The following is an 18,987-nucleotide window of genomic DNA, read 5'->3' on the forward strand; positions in this document are numbered from 1 at the left end:
CAAATCTTAGTCTGGGTTCCACCATTTTTGAACCAGTTTGTGTGTGCCAAACATCTGTTGTGTTATGAGTATAGACTGGTTGTGTGTGCTGAACTTCTGTTCTGTTCTGGGTAAGGACTGGTTTCCAATCACTTATACCAGTAAAAGTGTAATGTGTGTACCTGGCCTTTATGGTCACAAGTGTGTCTGATTTATAAGGAATTGATTGCTTCTGTCTAAAAAGTCATATGTCTCTGGATCTTTATTTTGCCAGTAAATGTCCATTATGCTATCTTTCATCAGCTTTATTTCATACGAGTGATGGATACAGAGTCAATATAAATACAGAAGAGTTTCTTTATCTCCCTTATGGTAGCCTGGTAGTAAAATTACTAGTAGCTTTATATAAAATATTTCTTAGTCACTTCATTTTATATGTTTTTTTGTATGCAATATTTTAAAAATTGCTTTACTTTTAATGTTGACATATTTCTTTAAATTTCAGGACTGTCTTATCAGGCTATTTTCTTGAATATGAAAAGCACGTGCTGACAGACATTTCTATCCATGTCATCAGATGAAACTGAAGGCTACCTTCATCCAAAGCGAATTAAGATAGAAAATAATAGGAAAAAGATAGAGAAATGGGAGCAACATCAGTTAGAGCAAAGAACATTATGTGTGGGTGAACATACAAACTCATCAAATAAATATGTATCAGAAGGATCATATAATTTAAGTCAACATGCTTGGAGATTAGAAAAGGAAAGCAGTGATATCGAAAAGAAAAGTAGGACAAGTCAGTTTACCTATTTTAAACCTTGGATTAATGACAAACTGAAATGCAGACTCTTAAAAAATAAACTGTGCACTAAGTCATGGAATCCTGAGAATGCAGACCATAATATTTTAAAAGATGACACTTTATTGAATGAATGTGGACAACTTTCCAGCACAAGCTCATACAACATATGGAATGTTAACAAAAAATGGAAAAGTCTGTATGAAATAAAGTCATTCCAGGGAGAGCTGAGCACAAATATAGACAAAAATAATAACAAGAACAGTGATAATGAACTCAAAGGGAAAGCTTCAGTTTCATCTTTAAACACAGCTTTGTTTCAGGTGAAAATATCAAGTCAGAAAATTGACACTGATGAAAAGTTGAAAGAACACCAGGTTTTAGATGTTCCATTTGTATGTAACATTAATTCTGTATACCAAGAAACAGAGAATAAGGATAGAAACAATTGTCTGAAAAAACTGCCCACAGAGGAAAATAATGAGCAACTAGATAATAAAAGAAAAAGAAAATCATTTATACTTCCTATCTTAAACTCTTTTCAGAGTAGAGAAACTTTGGAAATCCTCCATTCTAAATTTTTTATGAATGAGAACATACGTAAATTTCCTAGTGTGTCAAATATATTAAATAAAAAAAGTCTATCCAGTAATTTGAAAATACAAGAGAAAAACATTAAAAATCAAACATATGTAATGCAACGTGAAAAGGTTTACTGTTCCCAAAACATCTCTGAGGCTGAGAAAGAAAAGTTGCAAAATGATAACAGTGCTGTGAACGCTTCTTCTGTTCATTCAAAATGTAATGAATGTAACCATCAATCTATCAATAACCAAGTTCCTGGGTCTTTAGCAGTGAATGTGAAAAAAATGCGTTTGGCTAATTTCAGGTACAACTGTGATAATGCTGAGTGTGATTTAATGTTTGCTGAAAATAATTTTGAGGGGAAAAAACTTAAAAATTCAGATAGTAGTGAAGAGCAAGAACAAAAAAACCTAAGAATTCATACATACATTGGCTCTGGAAAATCTCAAAACAACATATGTAGCAATTCTATTAATATTTTGAAATGCACCTTGGGAAAAGTCAGTTGTAAGAATGTGGAGATATTTAATATACAAAATACAACTATTCCATTGATAACAGAAGTACTAAGGAAAGAAGTTTTAAGCATAAATTATGATATGGACTATTCTAATTATAATATGAATGTAGAATTAATGCTTGCTTCAACAAAAATAATTGACATCAAACTGCAATTAACTACACATGTTGCAACTGCAGGTAATTGCCCTTATAATCCTGGGCAGGATATGCCATGTTCAAGAGACAGTTGCAATGTATTGACTAGAAAAAAATTGTCAGAACGAAAAATCTGTTTTCATGACAAGTTACTTAGAGGTTTCAAAGTATGGCCTTCGTATAAAGATGTGAACAAATATAAAGAGGCTGACATTATCATAAGCTGGTATCTTTTGTATGAAATTTTAAAGTCAAAAAAACAATACATCATTTTAGAGGTAGTACCAAGTATTTGTAATAATAGTAACAATAGTGATACACAGATTAATTTGCAAGCTAAGCTTTTGGAATATAAAAATGTGACAACAATAACAAATTGTGCTGCTTTTTTTGGTATTATAAGTTGTTTACATCCAATTGAAGAAAAATGTACACGAGTGGAGAAATATGCTTTATATTGCAGAAAACAAATACAATTTAACATGTCCTTGAATAATAGTTGGACCAAAAACACACAATCTCAGCAAATTTACAAAACTTATCCAAGCATATGCAAAGAAAATATAAGCTCTACATTAATGAAAAACATCATTTATGAATTGCATCACAACATGCGTTTTTCTAGAACTATAGCTAAAAAGGAGGATTCCTATGTTCTAACTATGGAAACTTTGTTTCATAAACAGCAAGGAAAATCACCTAAAGGAAGATGTGTTACACAATACAGTGAGGATATAGAAATACACAATACTGTTTCGATGTTTAATAGTGAAGGGAAAGATATGAGTCTGATTTTACCAGCTGACAATTTTGATAGCTTTTGCTTGTGGAAAACATTTTGGTGTAACACCAACAAAATACAGGATCTGATGAAAATAAAATTTAGACTGAATTATTTACCTTCTGTTTCACAAATAAAAATTGAGAAGTTAACTAGGAAATGTTCAAATTTGCATAAGCCAGTGGTTACATTAAAACAGAAGAAGGAAAAGAAACAAATCAAAATGTACAATAGTAGCAATTTTATTATGGAAAAGTTGAAAACTTTGTATTTTATTTTGAGTGAAAATAAAAAATCCAAAACCAAGATACTCAGAAATAGAATAAGCTTTACAAATGAAGCTAGATATTTTTTTCCAAAATTTCTGAGAACAACTAAAAAAGTAAGCATTGACAAAAAAGACTATTGCAATTGTAGAGAATTGCCAAGAAATTCCTGTAATCTTGCTACTCAAAAATGTACTTCTTTTATTTTTGACACATATGAAAAAATTCCTCTTAGTACTGATTCTGAGGAATTAGACCAGATTCAATTTATAAAACATGTTAATTCTAACAATGAAATTTGCATTGAAGACAGAAAAGTCTCCAGTTTAACAAATATGTATTGTGTCCCTGATAAATTAAATGATGTTCTTCTCCCTGGACTGCCACCAACAATGGTACCAACATGTAGTTCTCTGTTACAACAAAGCAGTCAAAGAAACAAAATGGAATATACAAAAGATATAGATCCCCATATCTACTATTTAGAAAATGAATATAAATACGTAAATGTCCCTGCTAGTGGTATCAATTTTGGAAACATCAGTTTTTCAGGTGATCGACAATGTGACACCTCTGCATTCCACAGTGGTCCTCTTCCAGGTGAGGATAAAATGAAAAAATCTGGAGAGAGTCAATGCAGGATTTCCCTGGGTCAAGATACAAAAATCCAATATGAAGAAATTAACAGTATTGTACAATACCCGGCTGTAACAAATTCTACAGTATCTGATAACAACTTATACTCTAAAACTCAGGGGGAGGAAATGACAACATTTTCTCTATATGAAGACATTCAGACAGACAGTAATTTTGGCACATTCAATTCAGAGCCAATGACTATGACACAAAATCTTGAGTATTTAAATGAGGAGGGAAAAATAAGTGCAAAGCAAAATTACATAACTCAGAAAAATCAAAAACAGACTGAAATGAATGGAAAAACAGCAATTGGCTTAATTTTGTCACATTCAGAGGATGAATCTGAAATATGCCATGCTTCAGGAGAAAAATTAAAAACACATTTATCTATAAAGAACAATGGATGCTTGGAAGATGTAGATGATTCAAAAATAAAAAATATAACTGAATTTGACCTGAAGAGCAAATATGATTTAGTGTTAGAAGAGCTTTGTGTATTTCATGAAATTGGTAAAGAAAATGAAAAGAATATATCCAAAGTAGAAACAAACATACAAGGACATTCTTTTGAATTAAATAATTCTGAGGAGATGGAAGAACAGCATCTCTCAAAAAGCATTTCTCAAAAGAAAGTATGCATTTCCTCTCCAGTCTGTGGTATTAGAGCAGGGGAAAATGTAAATAAGCAAAACCAAAGTTCACTGATGGAAAAAATAGCTAGAAATGGAGGGCAGGAAGAGCATGAATCTTGTTCTTCAGATATGCCAGATGAAGAATTGCTTTACACACCTGACAAAGGTAAGCATATGGAATTATTATAAACATATTATCTATTACATTAATAAATACCTGACAGCCACATTTGTACTCTTCATCAGGGGTGTTACTAGGGACAAGAGGTTCAGGAAGCTTCCCCTCCTGTCATATAGCATCAAATTAACCTAGTTTTGGAAGATTTTTTTTGGTCCATTCTGGAAAGCCCATGTACCATAAATTGTCTTTGCCCTACTGGACCTGTGCAGGTATCTGTGGGATACTGAGAAGGGATAAAGATCCCAGGTAGGGAGTCTGGTCCTGGGAGCCAGCATGGTGGGTAAGGAAGAGAGGGATTGGCCTGGGAGCCAGCAGTGAAATACTGAAATGACCCAGGTGAGGGTAAGGAGCTAGGTAGGAAGAATGGGTCTAAGTGTAGAGAGCGGAGAGGTGGGAAGTTGCAAGAGAGATTAGGATTTGGGCACTGAGCCTGAAAAAGCAGACTAGGACTGCCTAGCCAAGAAGACTGAGTCTATGGTGAAAAGCCAAAGGAGTGAAGTGTTAGACTGGCAAGCAAGTGGGATGGGACTGGAACAAGGAGCTGTTGTGTTAGTAAGGCTGGGACAAGCACAGGCTGGACAGAACACAGAAGAATGGATAACTCTTGAGGACAAAGGGCAGAATGTCCTTTGTCTAGTAGAGGACAAGTCCCCTGGAGCCTGGAATGGTAGCAAAGATTCTGGAGGCTCTTCATTCCTGTTTCAGCAGATATTTATTAAACCCACTGGCAAAGTTTGCCCCCTACTCAAGTCCACACAGATGGTGATGGTTGAGTGCAGTTATCAGCCAGTTAGTTTCAATGCTGAAGTTTCTGTAGTGGATCTCTGCAGTGGACTTTGCTGATGAACTATGTGGATATCAATATAATGCCATATAATGGAAGCTGTTTGTTTTTGCTTTAGTTGGCTTTTGTAAAAATAATGAAACCAGCACCCATACGCAAGTGAAAAAAATAAGACCAAAGAATGTTATTAAAGCTTCAAAGTCAAGTGCTAAAAGTTAGGAAGTGTGAGAATTAAAGTTTCCTGTTAAACTTTAATTTGGACATCTGGAACTGAGCTTGATCCAACAAAGGAAGGACACCTAAAGCAGGAATTAGGTGGAATTGAACTGGGCCCCACTCTGCTGCTGCCTGAAATAACTAGCTATCTTTCTCTTTAAAACTAAACCTTTCTAGCAAATAGTATTTTGCTTCTGCTATGTGTAGTTTGGGGCCTGTGCAGGAGTGGATTGGGGGAAGTCGGGGGGGAGGGAGTGGGGAGGCTTGGGGGTGAAGCTATATCCCTCTTTGATTCCTGCTCCACTGAAAGTATAGAGTAAACTGCCTGCTATGGGGAGTCATATTTCTATTCTGGAGGAGCTGAGGGAGTCAAATGATTTCATGGCTTATCTATTTGATTTCTCCTAATTTCCTTATTCCATTGGTGTTAATGACTTTTCACCTTCCTCTAATAAAGGTAGCCTTTCTTCTACAGTTATTCTGTCTGGTATCCACTCCCAATAATGTTCCTCTGTTCATCCCCTGGCATATCCAATACAATTGTGCTAATAACCTGCACTGGGTGGCTTTGTTCATAGCGGGTTTGAAGTCACAACAGATCAGAGACAGGGAGAGGCAGGGCTAAAAGCAGGATGAGGTGTGCAGAATGCAACAGTCAAAGGCAGGAGGCAGTTGTAAATGTGCAGTGAAGAGGTAAGTTATTGCAGTGACTCCTTCCTTGGTTATTCAGTGCATCACATGACACAGGCAGCGGGAGGCTGAAAGAGTGGTATAACTAGGGATCTACTTAGACTGTGCCAAAGCAAAGGAAAAACTGAGCATTCGTGGTGCCTGGAGCCAATTTCATGGCCCCTGTGTCACTGAAGTGGCCCTGCCCTTCACTGCTGCTGGCCGAGCGAGGTCTTCTGTGTGGCCCAACCCATCAATGCTGATCGGTAAAAATGGCTGCCCTTCATGCAGCTTCGCCCCTCACTGCTGACTGGTGAAGAGGGGTGGGTCTTCATGAAAGGCAGCCCTCTTTGCCAATTAGTGGCAGAGGGAGGACGGGGGCGACTGCCATTTTGGCTTCTCCTGTTCATGTTAGCAGCTTCCTTCCCCACCCAGTGGGCTGCGAGCTGCAGGCTGCGAGCTGTGAGGCTGGGCCGCAGCAGCTGCTGGCTTCCACTGGGGAGAAAGCATTTTACTTTTAATAAGTTTTGTCCCAGTGATTCTGCACAAAATCACGGAAACTGCTGTTTTCCATGGTGTTCGCAGAAACCACCATTTTTCACGGTTTCCACAAACATCATGAAACCATGGCTTGAGTGGTCCTTAGGCATAACCAGGGCAGCACAACTTTGAGCATGAATACATGAGAGAGGTTTGTCTCTCCAGGCAGGGGTGTTGCCAGTGGGTGAAGCATGTCCTTCCCTGACCTCAACTGTTTGTTTCTGTATGTTGAGGGTGGGGGGCAGTGGAGGCCAGCTACAGCCATGCTGTTAGGAGTGGGGAAGCAATGCAGAGGGCAGTTACATTCCTTCTCTGACCTGCCCCATGTTTGGGTGCTCTGAGGAATGGGGGAACTGTTTGTGATCAGTTTTGAGATAAAAGGGTTCCCAGGGGCCATGAGGGGTCATGGGCTCTAACGGGCTTTGGGGGAGAGTGGGGCCTATGGGGTAGAGGGGTGTGGAGTGAAAGTCTGGGTGTTATGGAAGCAGAAGGTGTGAGAAGCAGATCAGGTTTGGAGCTAAGCAGGGTGGCGTGGGCTGTAGGGGTGAAACAGAGCATGAAGGGAGGGTCAGGAGCCAGAGGAATTGTGGGTGAGTAGGGCCCAGGGTGTGTGAGGGGCTTCAGTGAGTATTGAATGCTCAGAGGGTGAGGGGCTAGGGCAGGGGTAGGCAATTGTTTTGGGTAGAGGGCTGCTTAGTTTTGGCAAGCCATTGAGGGCTGCGTGACAGGCAGCCAGGGGCAGATAAAGACTAATTTTCTAAATTTTTTAGGGGCCCCGCGAGCCAAATAGAATGGCCTGGCGGGCCGCACTTTGCCCGCCCCTGGGCTAGGGGATGCAGTGTGGTTGAGTCTGTGCAGAGTGCAGTGGATTCATGGGGACAGTGAGGGGGCAGGTAAGACTCACTGGGGCTTGAGTGGGATAGTGGGAGAAGATACAGCTTGAGGCACTGGGGTGGGGCTGAGCATTGAGGATATGTAGGATAGTGGAGCCAGGTGCATTTGAGGTGGTGGGGGCAATGCATAGGACAGGGGGAAGGGTATGCTCAGGCCATAGTGAAGTGTCTAGGGTATGCCTGTGTGTAAGTGCAGGGAGCAGGTCTGTCTGTGGCGAGGCTGGGGCATAACAGCTATACTCTTAGGTACCTGGTGCCTGCCCCATAGAGCTGGTACTTAGGCCCATAATGACTCAGTTATATTTGTTTTTTGCTTGAACTGAATAGGCCCCAATTATATTGCTATATTATTATATAACTGACTCAGTTATATATTTTTTGCTTGTTTTTGCTTGGACTGAATAGGCCCCAACATATTAGTAAAGCTTCTAGTTTCTTTTTAATTCAAGAAAAAGATGCATTGTGTTATAGGATGACTCTTCACACCACCTGCCCTCCCTTTTTCAAAATCCTACATCTGCCCATGGGCCTGTCTAACCCAAGCCCAATCAGAACACAGAGACTAATGCTCATCTGCCCAAGTCTCCCGATGATCTTAAGTCAGTAGGCATTCTGAATATATGTATAAAATATACCAATAATATCAGGTTTCTTACTCAATGCAGGTGGAGCTTCTTTTTTTTAAAACACAGCTAGTGGGGGTGTCTTTCAGTTAGTAACCCTGTGATTAGTGCACTTGCTCAGAAAAGATAAGTCCTATGTTCAGATCCATCCTCGGCTTGCATGGGTTAAAGTTCACATATTCCACCTCCCAAGAAATTTCCTAATTACTAAGCTATAGGTTGGGCAGGAATGTTCTCTATCTTTGCTGTTGAACTTGTAACACTGCAGAAAAGAAAGGGAGGGGACTGGAAAAGAACTGAAGGGGACTGGAGAGGGGAAAAGAAAGGCTCTGCAGCCTGGTGATTAGAGCAGTCAGCAGAGAGGGAGGTGGGATTCTTGCATTTTGGTTTCTGCCATAAGGACTCTTTCTGTATTTTATGTGAAATGTTACTGGATAAAATGTTCCTTGAATAGGGATTAGAAACAAAGACTTCCCCTGTCAACTGAGTATACTAATCTGTAGCCTACAGGACACTCTTCTGAGAGATATAGGCTTGAGCCTCCATAGGCTGGGGGAATAAAGCCAAAGTCTCCCATTTCTGAGTGATTCCTCTATTATACAGCTCTACTAGCTGTCTTTCAGTCATATTTTCAAAGAAAAATCTGAGCCATTTCAGAGGTCCCCTTGTGTTTAGTCTTTCCTATTGGCTACCTCCTTGCTAGCTACTGATTTGGATTTCATTCTGAGGCACTGTGTAAGAACGATTTAACTAAGGGTCAGCAGTGTAACTAAGGGGAGACTCCAGGGGTGGACATCTGGCCATGTCCCTATGGTGCTGCTCATAGTTCTGGAACAGCACCGTAGGTCAGACACCCACAAAAGTTGTCACTGTGACACTTAGTTCTGGACTGGCTCGAATACACAATGTTTTATTACACGATTATCTACTCATTTTTCTACAGGTCACAGCAAGAAGAACATATTCTGTTAAGATCCTCCCTCAATTCCTATAGAAATTGATACCTTCATGGTGAATATGTCAAAGGAGCAGTCTCAAGGAGAAGGATATGAATACTGGCTGACCAGTAGCATCGTATTCAGAGTGCGATGCTAGGAATTTTTAGGAGTCTAAGTCTGCTGTGCATCCATAAGAGGCTCTATGGCCACTACTGTGCGTGCTCAGTCTGAGCAACTACAAAATTGCTCAGTCATTCACAAACACATGGCTACATGATCAGGAATAAAATTCCCCTAAACACATAAATCTTAAAAATTCTCTGTAGATGACCAAAAAACACCCAGTTAGATGACTGGTAAAAAAGTGAACACTACCTTTGGGTACTAATGTGAAACCCTATTGCCACGCATCACACTTAAAAATAAAACAAAATATTGAATAGCTTCCCATTAATTAAGCTCAGTCCATCAGATGCAATGAATGAAACAGAGTCTCAGTAGTGACAATAGCATGCAACGACATAACTAAAGATTGTATCATAATTCATATATACAAATATGCTAAAAAAATGCTGCACAGGCAGGTTTACTTCAAGCATTTCCTAACTTCTGAGTGTTTGCTTTTACAGCTTTAATAGCATTCCTTCAGTATAGTTTTGTGTGTATAATAACGAGTGAAAATTAGGAAACAGAAGTAAAATATTTTTATCTATATGTCTTTCTGGAAAAGGCCGAGTAAAAGAGTAACAAGTGGTGAATAGTGTATAAACAGAACTGCTTATGCTAGAGAAGCAGAATTTGTGTAATTTAAATATATTTTTACTTGTCATACTTTTTTACAAACAGCACCAAATGCTACTTTTAATTATCTGTATATCTATACATAGCAATCCACTGCTTTGTTTACATTTCTGTTTTAAAATTATTTTGATTCAGCTTGTAAAAAGGTGCACCCATGGAATCCTGCTTTTTCATCTCATTTGTTTATTAAGGAAGAAAATTTCAGTTTACAGAAACAAAGAGGTAAGAATAAAATTGTTCTGCTAGTTATATAATATCAATATTAGTATTTTTTTAATGTTTATTTTAATTTATTTTCATTTTATCCACCTTAGCATTTGTTTTCAATTGCTCTGCCTTATTGTTGTTGTCCAGTATTATTTTTCATTTGCAAATACTTAATTCATGCCTAGGTAAATTTTGGGCTGCATTCTAATAATTAAAATAGAAAGGTTTTTAGTTCTGGCATCCCTCAACCTCACAACCTTCATGGTGAAGATTATACCTTTTCTTATTTCAGTGATTGGTGTGGAGTATCTTTTACTTCATTTAAGTTTATTATAATTGTACTTCATTAGCATCATCTGCACTGAATTCAGATCATCTTTGGAAACACACACATAAAGCAGAGAGGAAAAGAGAGATTGCAGTCTAAACATAAAAGAATGACAAGAAGTAGGAGTATATTTTTCATCATAGAAAATGGCAACTGATGCATATAGAGATTAAGTGAATTTGAATCTACAGGAAGTCTGTGTTAGATCCAGGAGCTAAAGGCGGATCTTCCAACTTCCAAACTAGTTTTAAAGATGCAGCCATCCCTTGTTATCCCATGTGGAGTCCTTTTTTCTTGTATAATTCTTTTAGAAATGCTACCTTGTTTTCTGCTTCTTGCCCGTTCCTATTGCCCAATATGCTGCTTTGTTTTCTGTGTTCAGAAAACCTCAGCACCAGTGAGCTCTAACTGGTTAGCATTGTGTAAGAAGGACCTCTGTACAAAATAATAACCAGCTCTGAGTTTTTATTAAAGGTAGTGCTTCCTATATTTTCTCCAGCCAAATATAAACATGGTAATTAATAATCAACCTAATACAGAATTTCAAATATATATAAAAACCTGAGAATCAACAATGAGACTCTGAATTGCCTGACACTATTACATGACCATGTGGGTCTCATCTGTTCTTCTAGTGTCCTCATCCTTTCAGTAAAACCAATGAGATGACAAACTTTTAACTCAGTAATAGGTACTTTTTTCTTTCATGACATTACAAATTACATTTCCAATTTTTATAATATTTACTTTACTTATAAGCTCTTCTATGTTTTCACATTCTTTTCATAGTCTTGGTATATTCATCTGTTTCATATTATATATGGAATATACTCTTTCACTCAGAGTATTGTCTTACTGAATGTTATTCTTGGTATCATATGTTCAGAAAAAAACAACCCAGCAACAAGGGACCATATGCTATCTATTGGCTGCGGAATTGGACTTAGGTACCCCAATGTGTGATCCTATTTCATCGTCAAGTCCCTAAAAAAATATTAATGTGTCTCCTTAGGTAATACACATTCATCTGACCCTTAAAAAGGGTCACAAAACAGCAGATAGGAAGTGGAGGACACAACTATTGTTTGTAGTAACAGTTTTTTTGGACTTATATGCCTAACAGATGGAATAGCATCTGTCCCATGGGAAGTTTATACACATGCTCTGGGAGCGGTGGGGGGGGAGGTGCTTTAATTAGAGTGGCTTCAGGAGCTGCTCTACTTAAAAAATCTGGATTGTCATATGTATCAGTGTTCCCATGCTGAAAAATGTTGGCGGGGCGTTTTAACTAAAGCTTATTGAACGAGCTTTAGCTAAAGTTCCCCTACTGCCATTTTCAGCACGAATGCAGATACATTTGATGCTGGAGTCTGCTGGACCATGGTAATTACCACACTGCAGCAGACTTAATTAATCAAGTCTGCTCCAGTGTGCTGTAATTACAGCGCATCAGAGCTGCCTCGCTGCACGTGTATAGGTGCCCAAGATGTCTGACTTGAATCAGTGTCAAATTTCTAAGTGATCTGCATTAAATAATGTGAGCCTCTGCGGAAGGCAACATTCTGTTCCACCTGGCTCTTGTGGGAGCCTCTTAAAAGTACAGCTTCTGACATCTATGGCTTAGTTCTTGGGGCACTCACATGAGAGAAGACTTGGTGCAGAATTCTGTTTCAACTGGGACCACCCTCTAGGAAGCACAGCCACCTTCCTATTCCTATAATGGGGCACTTATATGCCAAGAAGGGGTAATTGCATCCCTTCTACAGATTAGTTGGTTAACTCAGAATTACTTTCAAGCTGCACTTTGGTTTTCTAATAGATAAAACAGAATTCTTCTCAGCCCCTACTCCAGAATTTAATGAAATGTTCTTTGGAAGCCAGGTTTACACCTTTCATGTGAATACCCTACCTACTAGTCTATAGATTTGTGCTCACTCTCCTCCTCTTTCCCTGCCAAATTGAATATTTCATAACTTAATAGAAAGTGAAACAGTTAGACTGAGCAAACCCCATCCAGATACTATACAGTCCATGTGTAAAGTATTCACTTGGAAAGTAGGAAATATGGGTTCATTTCTCTTCAGGCAGTTGCCTTATAGCCTTTGTGAGTACTATAGTGTACCTATGGGACTGTTGTCTTGGAAACATCATGCAGGGAAGACCAAGGCAACCATGTTTATTAACAAGAACTAACTACCCTTAACACTAATCTAAACAGCAAACAGCAACACAAGATAATGCAGTTTGGGCAGTGCCCTCTGCTGATGAAGTACAGAACATATACATAAAGACACCCAGTACATAATATCTCTCCTCCCTAGATAACATAGTCCTAGAAGTATTTGGGTCAGACAGTGACCCATCTTATGCGGCCTACTTCAGGGGTAACAGATGTTTCAGTGATAACTACTATGGGCTCCTTTAGCTGTTCTAGAATAGCTCCAGCCACTGGAATCTTGATGGGTCTAAAACAGTAGCTAATGGACTCATCAGAACAGGTTCCAGTAGCAGTGCAACACTTTGTGGTACTACACAAGTCACATCATCTGAGACTTGCTGCTACATCTGATCAAAGTGTCTGTAAAGTGTCTTTCAGTTTGGAGTCTGGATTTTATATGACACTGGCTCTGCAACTCCAAGGGTAGATGCAGGCATCCACTGTAGCCCAGTCATGTAATTTATGATATACAGAAGTTCATCTGGTTCACAGGTACTTAGAGACAAAACATCCCGTTTCTCGGAGAACTGGATTTCTTGCCACATCTGGTATTCAGCACCATATCTGGATGGAGCTGATCCAAACAAGTTTTTAGCTGGTGGTTCATTAGTAGTTGTGCAGAACTCCAACATGTAACAGTGTACAGAGTTACTTGCTTGAACATTTCTCCCTTGAATGCACTTGGTATATCTCAGCTGACATCAGTTTTGCAGATGATGTTCAGATTTCCCTTGAATGGAGTAAGGCAGCTTCATATGCAAGGGCTTTTTCTTGAGCCATGGTAATTGTTAAGTTATGCCTTGCAAGAAGTTTTGTTGTAGGGGTAGACTCCAGACCACAATTAAAGCTCTTAGACAGTTAACCCAAGTCTGCTATGGACGCAGCAATTCTGTCCTCTGGCAGCAGATTTCATTGGTTGAAATGGAACTGGTGAATGGTTTTGGACAGGGCTGGTGCAAAGTGATTTTTTAAAAAGCAATTGAAGGATCTCATGGTAGGACTTGTTATGGGGGTAGATGGGGGAAACAAGTGAGCAAATAATCTGAAAAGTCTTCAAGGGATGCTCAGTAACCCTGCGCTTTTCTGATTATCATGAGTAATCTTACTGGCTTCCACATAGAAATGTAGCTGGTCAGCATAAGAGCCCTGGGTGGATGGACTGGAAATATAAAATTCTTCAATGTAGCCTAAAGTAGCCATGCTAGAGAGCAACTGCACAGGCCACCTCATGGGAGGAAAAGAGCCCCAGGCCCTGTTTATTTGCAGCACGGATCTCTGAAAGTTTTTCCCTCTGTTCTCTTGATGGAAGCACTGGAAACATCCTACTCACCCAGACCCTGTACTCTTTGCCAGTATTGTGTATCTGTGGGATTCTTGCCCCAGAGAGATCATGGAGGGAAGAACAAGGGAACCATCTTTATTACAAACAGCGAACTACCATTAACACTAATTAGAACAGCAAACAGTAACACAAGATAATGCAGGTCAGGTAACACCCTCTGCTGATGGAGTACAGAACATATATACAGACACCCAATATATAGTGAGTACTCTAACCACTAGATTGGACAAAAAGAGGGTGCTATCCTGAATCCTCATATATTTTTGGGAAAGGATTTATTAGTTTGACTTCAAGAGAGGGTTTATGGCTATTAATCCCAAGTGGAGTCAGGCATCTCTGCATAATCTAAAATTAGGTACCTAAATCCTTGAGAAGAGTGGAGTTTAAAACAATCCCCTCTCTCTGGCATATCCTGCTTGCCAGTTTAGGTGGTCCCCCACTCTGCATTCTGACTCATTATTCTTAAGTGTCTGAATTTTCCCTGGCATAGCGTAGGGACTTTATGCACCTGCCTTAGGGATGTAGACTCTGCTAGGTAGAATCTCTTAGCTCTCAGTACTGTGACTTCTAAGTCCTTTTGTGGATCTAGTTCCATTTCTAAAATATCTAACTGTCAAATATCCAGTAAAATATCCATGGTTGATTTCTGTGTCTTGAAGGAATGTGATTTAGATATGCATGTTTTGCTTGTGTTGTTTATATACTTCTCTCTCTCTCTCGAATATATATTCAGGATATTATTTGCCACATGAAATTGTACGAGTTCACCCTCTTAAAACATGCAACGGGCCTATCAGGATTGGGCTTTCAAGAAAAGCTAAGACCAGACAGCTTCATCCATATCTGAAATAAATTTTCAGATTATTTTATCAATGCTGTACTAGAGTACAGAAAATTGTACTAGAACACTACGGATTACTTTACCTGAGAATTGTTGAAATATTTGTAGGTTGTTAAAGTGGATAGTTAAATGTTTCTTTAATTTTAACATATTAATGCTGCTGTACCATTTGGTGATTTATTTAGATATGCTTTTGTGACTATTCAGCAACAGAGAGATTTTTGATGAATATTTATAAGTAAAAATGGTAATGGAAAATAAGAAACTATTAAAGTTTATGTAACATTTTAAAATCTGATGCATGTATTTTTCATGATGTATTACGATATCCACTATGTTGTCTGTTGTCTATTTTATACAACAGAAAAATAAAATAGTAAAATAGCCTGTATGTTTTATATTCTTTTTAGAATCCAATTAGTATTTTTATAAAATCAGTAGCTACCAGTATTCTAGGAAAATGAAGGAGAAGTATTCTAGAAGCTAAATTTACACTACTAGGTAGAAGGAATAGTTTTACGGCTTCAGTAGTAGCTTTCTCTAAAACATAATCCATACTGTGCTGGACAGGAGATATTTCAGGGTTTCCAATGCATGATTGAAAGATGATGAAAAGGAGAGGGGTTTATAACTATAAACTATTTGTAACTATTAGGCATTGGAGAACCTGTGGAGGAGCTAATATTGAGGGATTTGGCTTCACCTGAACAAAGTGGAACAATGGTGCTGGCACATAAAGCAAATAAGTTGTATATGGAGGGAAAATTTTAAATTACTCTTACACTCTATGGATTCTGAATTAAGGGGAACCTGGATGTCATTGTAGACAGCTCTGAGTATGCGCCTGTGCTCAGAAGGCAAAGAAAATATTATAATCCATAATGAATGATAAAACACATTACAATATACAATTATACAATACCGATCATTCAATAATATTAATAAATAGCACGGCCTCATCTGGAATATTGTGTACAGCTCTTGTCAACTTATCTTTAAAGGGCTATTGCAGAACTGTAGAGGATTCAGGGAAGGGTAATGAAAATGACTAAAGGCCTTGAGAAACTTTCATATAGAGAGATTGGAAAGATTGGGATTATTTACTTTACAATACAGACAACCAGGGAAGTGTGCTGATTCTTATGCCTACTCTCACCAAACTTGCCCCTTCTGCTCCTTTCCCTCCAGATGATCCTTATCCTGTTCCTGTCTTTACTAGTTATCCTAGTCCCATTTTCCTTATCCAATCAGTCACAGAATCTACTTCTCAGATTTCTCATCACATTTATAGTCTCACTGCTTAGCCAGTCCTAGTTTTGCAATGTGGGATCCCAGCCAGTCTTAATTTTCCTTCCCAGAATTCTCATCTGATCTCAGTCTCCTGCCCCCCCCAGAGGCCTGGGTTACAGCACCACCCAAATGCCAGCTCTAGCCCAGCCTGGGCCCTCTCATGAGGTTCCCTATGGGGAATGAGGTTATCTGGAGAAACTCTCCCACTTCCCTGGTCCCAGCAACAGCATTTTCAGACCTTGTTCCTGCCTTGGACCTCCTGGCTCATCTAACAGCCTGTTTCAACCACAAACCTGTTTCATTTTCTGGCATGAACCTTGGGCTCTGACTAATACCCAGTATTGTGACCCTTAGTTTCAGCTCTCACACCCTGCTTGGCTCTGTCTTCCCATGACTAGGTCATGCTGTGACACTTATTGAGACTCAAAAACTAGTTAACAAATTCTCCTTAACCAATTTCAAACAAAACTCCTTCTTCTAATATTATGTACCAAAACTTATGGGGAAGATAGAATATATTTCCCATAGAGCAATATGATTCAACTCTTAACTTCAACTGCTATACAAAATACAACTTAAAATATGGTTTACATTGGCATTTGCCATTATACTGCATGTGCGCATCTACACAAGATGCTTTACTGAGAAGTAGCATAGTTTACTGTGCAGTAAGCATGTGCATCTACACATGCATATGCTTACTGAACAGAAAACCTTGCTAATCACAAGTAAATTTGCTACCGCAAAATGCAAGTAGCAAATTTACTCACAAGTAGTTACTGGGCAGTAGCATGTGCATACTGTAGATGCCTTGTAGATGCCTGATGGGGAGCAAATCTGCTCTGGGTCAGCTGGCCACCGAGAGGTAGGAGTTTACTTTCTGCCCCGAGGAGCTGCCTGCTGCTTGGGTGGGCTCTGCCACTGGATCCTGTGCGGGGACTATGTCCCCCTGCCCTGGCAGCAGAAAGCGCCAAGTGCCTGCGCTGAAATCCCACCCAGCTGGGGGCTCACTACTAGCTGCCCCAGGGGTGAATCAGAGCAGGGGGCTTGGACCTGCCTCTCCCCTGCAGCTCTTTCCAAGTCCTCTGCCCTGATCAGGGAGCTGGGACTGGGAGCTCCCTGTTTCCAGGGCAGGGGGACATTTTCTCCACCCAGGCAGCAGGCAGGCCCCTAGGGGCAGAAAACAATTCCCTAGTTCTGGATAGGCGACAGCTGTTTCCCCGCACAGTGTTCCCTGCCAGTCTCTGGGCTAGGATCCAGCGGGAGCCTTCACCTGCCTCTGATGGTGACAGGGGCCCATAGTAGAGCCACAGAAAGTGGGAGAAGTTTGCAGCTAGGAGCAGCAAATCTGTTCTCATGTCCCTGTATGTAAAGATGCTTGCCCAGAAGCATTTACTTGCAAATAAACTTATCTCAGATCAAATGCATTTGTAGGCATGCCTCTCTATATCTCATTTTATCTTATTTTTTCTTTCTGATAAGTGAGCTTCTTTAATTTTTCACTAATTTTGTTTTACTTTTGAACTGCTTGTTATATTGTAATGTTAACAGAAACAAACAGTTGCTTGATGGAATTTTTAGGCAATACCTAGTTTTAAACTCCTACAATCAACCTTAATGTGCTTTTTAGATATATTCTTCTTGTGTGACAGAAAAAGTATGATGTATATTTTGTTTAGAAATTATAAACTAAAAGTCTGTCCATAATTACATAAGGGCATGTCTACACCAAATCTCTGAAATTACTGTGCAGTACAAGCGTGCATCTACATGTGCACACCTGTACTACATGGTAAATATGGCGACTTATGCTGACTTGAGTGTAAATTTGATGCCTACATTATGCATCAATTCTGATAACGTACATCAAACTTAGACCCAATTAGTTACTGTGCAGTAACATGTGTACACGCATTGCTGTGCAGTAAGCCAGGGGCCTCTCTGCTGGGTTTGCCTAGCCACTAGGGGGCAGTTGGAGCCCCACCAAGGGCTGGTCCCCTTTCCTGCTGCTGGCTTAGGCTGCTCTCTGGAAGCCCCTTGCTGCAGGCTATAAAAGCCTGGAACCATTTTGTGCCTGGGGGCACACACTCCAGGGAGCTGGTAGGAGCTGCTTGTGGCTACAGTACCCCAGCAGGCCCCATGTGCCCCCCAGACGACCCATTGGCTGGGTCTGCCTGGGCTGTCCTGAGCTGCTTTCTGGCCACAGGTGAGTGCTGCCAAAGACTGAAACTAGCTGTATCCTTTACCCAGCCCTGTGATCCCCCTAGGGCTGCTGGCCCTGCTGGCTGTGCCACCAGGGCCAGCACCTGCTCCCCACCACCTCTCTCTTTTGCAGGATTGTAGTGAAGTGCCTCAACCATGTGGTTGAGACTCCCTGGCCATACCACTGTTGGGGCTGCTGCTCCCAGCCCTCCGGGGCCGGCATCACAGGGCCAGCTGAGCAGGGGGCCCAGTCAGTTGGCACAGGACATTATGTCCTCCTCCTACCCCATGTCCAGCCTGAGCTCCATACATGTGGGCTCATCCATCCAGAGCCCCAGGGGCCTAAACTGGACCTGGGAGGAGGTGTATGACCTAGTGGCACTGTCAGGCAGGGACGAAGTCCTAAGGCTGGTCACATAGGGCAGGCACTCAGACTCCCACATTTATGAGGCCCTAGAGGTTGGGATGTATGCACAGGGCCACTCCTGGTCAGCGTGGCAGTGCTTCATAGACTTTCATAGACATCAGGGCTGGAAGGGACCTTGGGAGATCATCAAGTCCAGCCCCCTGCCC

General features: G+C 40.2%; 1 protein-coding gene across 1 annotated transcript; it reads left to right on the plus strand.

The window, feature by feature from the left end:
- Window positions 1-1,450: 1,450 nt before the first annotated feature.
- On the plus strand, window positions 1,451-15,228 carry RAD51AP2 (RAD51 associated protein 2). Its single transcript, XM_019537375.1, has 3 exons — window positions 1,451-4,507; window positions 10,122-10,208; window positions 14,815-15,228. Exons 1-3 carry the CDS (start codon window positions 1,477-1,479, stop codon window positions 14,931-14,933), a joined length of 3,237 nt encoding a protein of 1,078 aa, XP_019392920.1. The 5' UTR covers window positions 1,451-1,476; the 3' UTR covers window positions 14,934-15,228.
- The last annotated feature ends 3,759 nt before the right edge of the window (window positions 15,229-18,987 follow it).

This window comes from Crocodylus porosus, unplaced genomic scaffold, assembly GCF_001723895.1.
Source record: "Crocodylus porosus isolate Cpor-Errol unplaced genomic scaffold, CroPor_comp1, whole genome shotgun sequence".
Lineage (NCBI taxonomy): Eukaryota > Metazoa > Chordata > Crocodylia > Crocodylidae > Crocodylus > Crocodylus porosus.

Bases quoted from the DNA above. Each gene is read 5' to 3' on its own strand.
- RAD51AP2 (XM_019537375.1), top strand. From the start codon at position 1,477: ATGCAACGTGAAAAGGTTTACTGTTCCCAAAACATCTCTGAGGCTGAG. The intron at 4,508-10,121 runs GTAAGCATATGG...ATTTTGATTCAG, and splicing joins GCTTTACACACCTGACAAAG to CTTGTAAAAAGGTGCACCCA. The intron at 10,209-14,814 runs GTAAGAATAAAA...ATATATATTCAG, and splicing joins CAGTTTACAGAAACAAAGAG to GATATTATTTGCCACATGAA.